The sequence below is a fragment of the Euphorbia lathyris genome, chromosome 8 (assembly GCF_963576675.1).
Source record: "Euphorbia lathyris chromosome 8, ddEupLath1.1, whole genome shotgun sequence".
Taxonomy (NCBI): domain Eukaryota; kingdom Viridiplantae; phylum Streptophyta; class Magnoliopsida; order Malpighiales; family Euphorbiaceae; genus Euphorbia; species Euphorbia lathyris.
In genome coordinates this window covers 2,284,797-2,287,368 of record NC_088917.1, presented here as the reverse complement: position 1 = coordinate 2,287,368, position 2,572 = coordinate 2,284,797, and the positions used below count along the sequence as shown (strand labels likewise).

Below are 2,572 nucleotides of genomic sequence, written 5' to 3'. Positions count from 1 at the left end.
GTTCGATCTGTTTGACCACAAACCCAGCTACACAACCGTTCTGATTGATGTTGATTTTTTAATGCCTATCAAACTGGACTGAACCGCCAGGGTTAACCGCAAACCGTTTAACCATTCTAGTTGAGCGGTTAGTTAATCACGAATTATAACAAACTTTAATTTATGATACAAAAACACTTGGGATCCGAATGGTGAAATCATTAAAATATGTGGCTTATGCTTCATTTCGAAAGCAATAACAAATAATAAAAACACATTATGCCACTAATTATCCAACATGAATGGATGAGATCACGTCTCTTCTCTACACGTAATCGGAAAACGAAGGTAAATCTCTTCGCAGACTATCCTTATCAAAATCTAATCACACAGAGTCAATTCGAACAAATAGAGCATCCAATCACGCCTACAAATAACCATTTTCCATGATTTGTTCGCAACTCTAAAAAGGGGAAAAATGGTAGAGCGCATCGCGCCATGCAGTTACTGGTGCAACAGCTCGCAAGCAAAGTTCGTGAACAGAATTAATGAGCTGCTCGCGAACCACTCACGGTGAACTGAAACAAGATTTTGAGCTCGAACCACGCTCAATCTCATCCATTTTCTATCGAACGAACATTAACAAGCTATAAATCGGCTCGGTTCAGCTCGATTACAACCCTACGTCTGTCATTACTACATACAAAAAGCATATAATCAAATATTTATTCAATTAGAAATCAAAAGAATAATTAATCAAGACATCATCATTAACTCAAACTCATGAAAATCAACCATCCCATCCAAATTAAGATCAACAACTCTCATCATCTTCTCAATCTCACTCAATTCCCAACCTTTATCAAGGCCAAGACATTCAAGAACTCTCTTAACCTCATTTGCTTCAATAAATCCATTCCCATTCTCATCAAATATCTTAAAAGCTTCCTCTAACAACTCCTTCCTCTTTCTCGATCCTTCCAATTCCAATCCACTCATCACTTCCTCCGCCGCCACTTCTTCTTCTTCTCCGGCGACGGTCAACACTCCTTCTTCTTCTCCGGCGTACATCAGACCGAGCTTTTCTACTACTTGCCGGGCTCTTTCTGCCTTGATTTTGCCGTCGTTTTTCATTCCGAATACTGCGGTTAATGCTCTGATCATGAATTCGTCGGATTTGTTGTTGTGATTTGAGGTTTTTGGATTTGGATTTATGGAAGGTGGAGGAGATTTTGTTACTCCGAATACTTGCATTAGATCTCCGATTAATCTCGCCATAATTTCTGATGATGAGGAGGATGATTCTGAGAGTAGCTTGATTATATAGTGTTGAATTATGGAATTAGACCCTGATGTTGATGTAAATTACTTTTAATGCCATCCTGCTACAAACTTTTAAAGCCAAATCCATAATTAAGCATTTATATTTTGATGGCTTTAAGATTGAACCTATAATTATTTATTTTTCCAGAATAAATTTTAAAATTTTAATTTTCACACACATTAAGCAGTTCATTAATACTTCCGAATAAACTACTTATGTTGATGAAAATTACTTTTAATGCCATCCTACTTTAAATTACACCTATGGCTGCTGAACTTCACTTATTTTTATAGTATAATCATTAAATTTTAAAATTTACTATATAAGTCACTTAAGTTTTAGATTTTCTAATATTATGGCTACTAATTTTAACTAACAGTTCAAAATGGAAATATTCACGAATTAAAAGTTTTTTAGAACAATATTTATCATGAAATCACATTTTTTATTTTCCAAAATAACAATTTCTAGATCTTTCTCTCTCTAAAAATTTATTTTCTTTCTCCTAACCAAACAATACTTAAATGACCTCAAAACAAAAAAATAAATTGAAGAATTAAAGTAGTTTAAAATATCATTGATTATTAGAATTTTTTATTTTGAGATCATCAACGGTCATTTTGAAGCATTAATTGAAGTTTAGTGACAACAATATTAGAAAGTGTAAAGTTTAGTGATTCTTATATTACGTTTTGAATTTAGCAGTCATATTGTGAAAATGAGTAAAGTTCAGTGGTCAATGGTGTAATTTATTTGGCCAAATTTAACCATAACAGTTTTAGGATAGTGCGGATTTGGTCCTAATATATAAAATGATATAAATTTAACAATAAAATTTTCAGTCAATAACAATTTTAGTTCTAGGATACCGAACGGCTAGTTTGGTTGTTATTTAACTGTCACATTAAACATTCGAAACAAGTTTATCAATGAACTAAAGCAATTATATACATCTTTTTTGTTGGTGATTTGTAATGTATTAGTCATACAATAAACATTTTAGATACATTGACACTAAAACTTTGATTAACTCATATGTGGCAAACTTAATTGTTAGTGTTTCAATATATTTTTTATAATTGCGTTAGTAATACATTAAATATAATTGATATTTAGATGTGACTGTAAAATAACAGTCAAGCCAGTCTTTTCAAATTTTCAGTAACATATGATTCACATTGGTTAAATTTGTATTATTTCGTAGGTTATGGCTAAATCTGTACTTCCGTTGAAACTTTAAAGTCAAATATGAATATTATCCCAAATTTT

At 32.0% G+C, this 2,572-nt stretch overlaps 1 protein-coding gene across 1 annotated transcript; it reads right to left on the bottom strand.

Annotated features, from left to right (window-relative positions):
• Positions 1–313: 313 nt before the first annotated feature.
• Positions 314–1,352, bottom strand: LOC136203664 (calmodulin-like protein 2). The gene has a single exon (XM_065994866.1). It carries the CDS (start codon positions 1,255–1,257, stop codon positions 736–738), a length of 522 nt encoding a protein of 173 aa, XP_065850938.1. The 5' UTR covers positions 1,258–1,352; the 3' UTR covers positions 314–735.
• Between the last annotated feature and the right edge of the window lie 1,220 nt (positions 1,353–2,572).

Bases quoted from the DNA above. Each gene is read 5' to 3' on its own strand.
- LOC136203664 (XM_065994866.1), bottom strand. From the start codon at position 1,257: ATGGCGAGATTAATCGGAGATCTAATGCAAGTATTCGGAGTAACAAAA.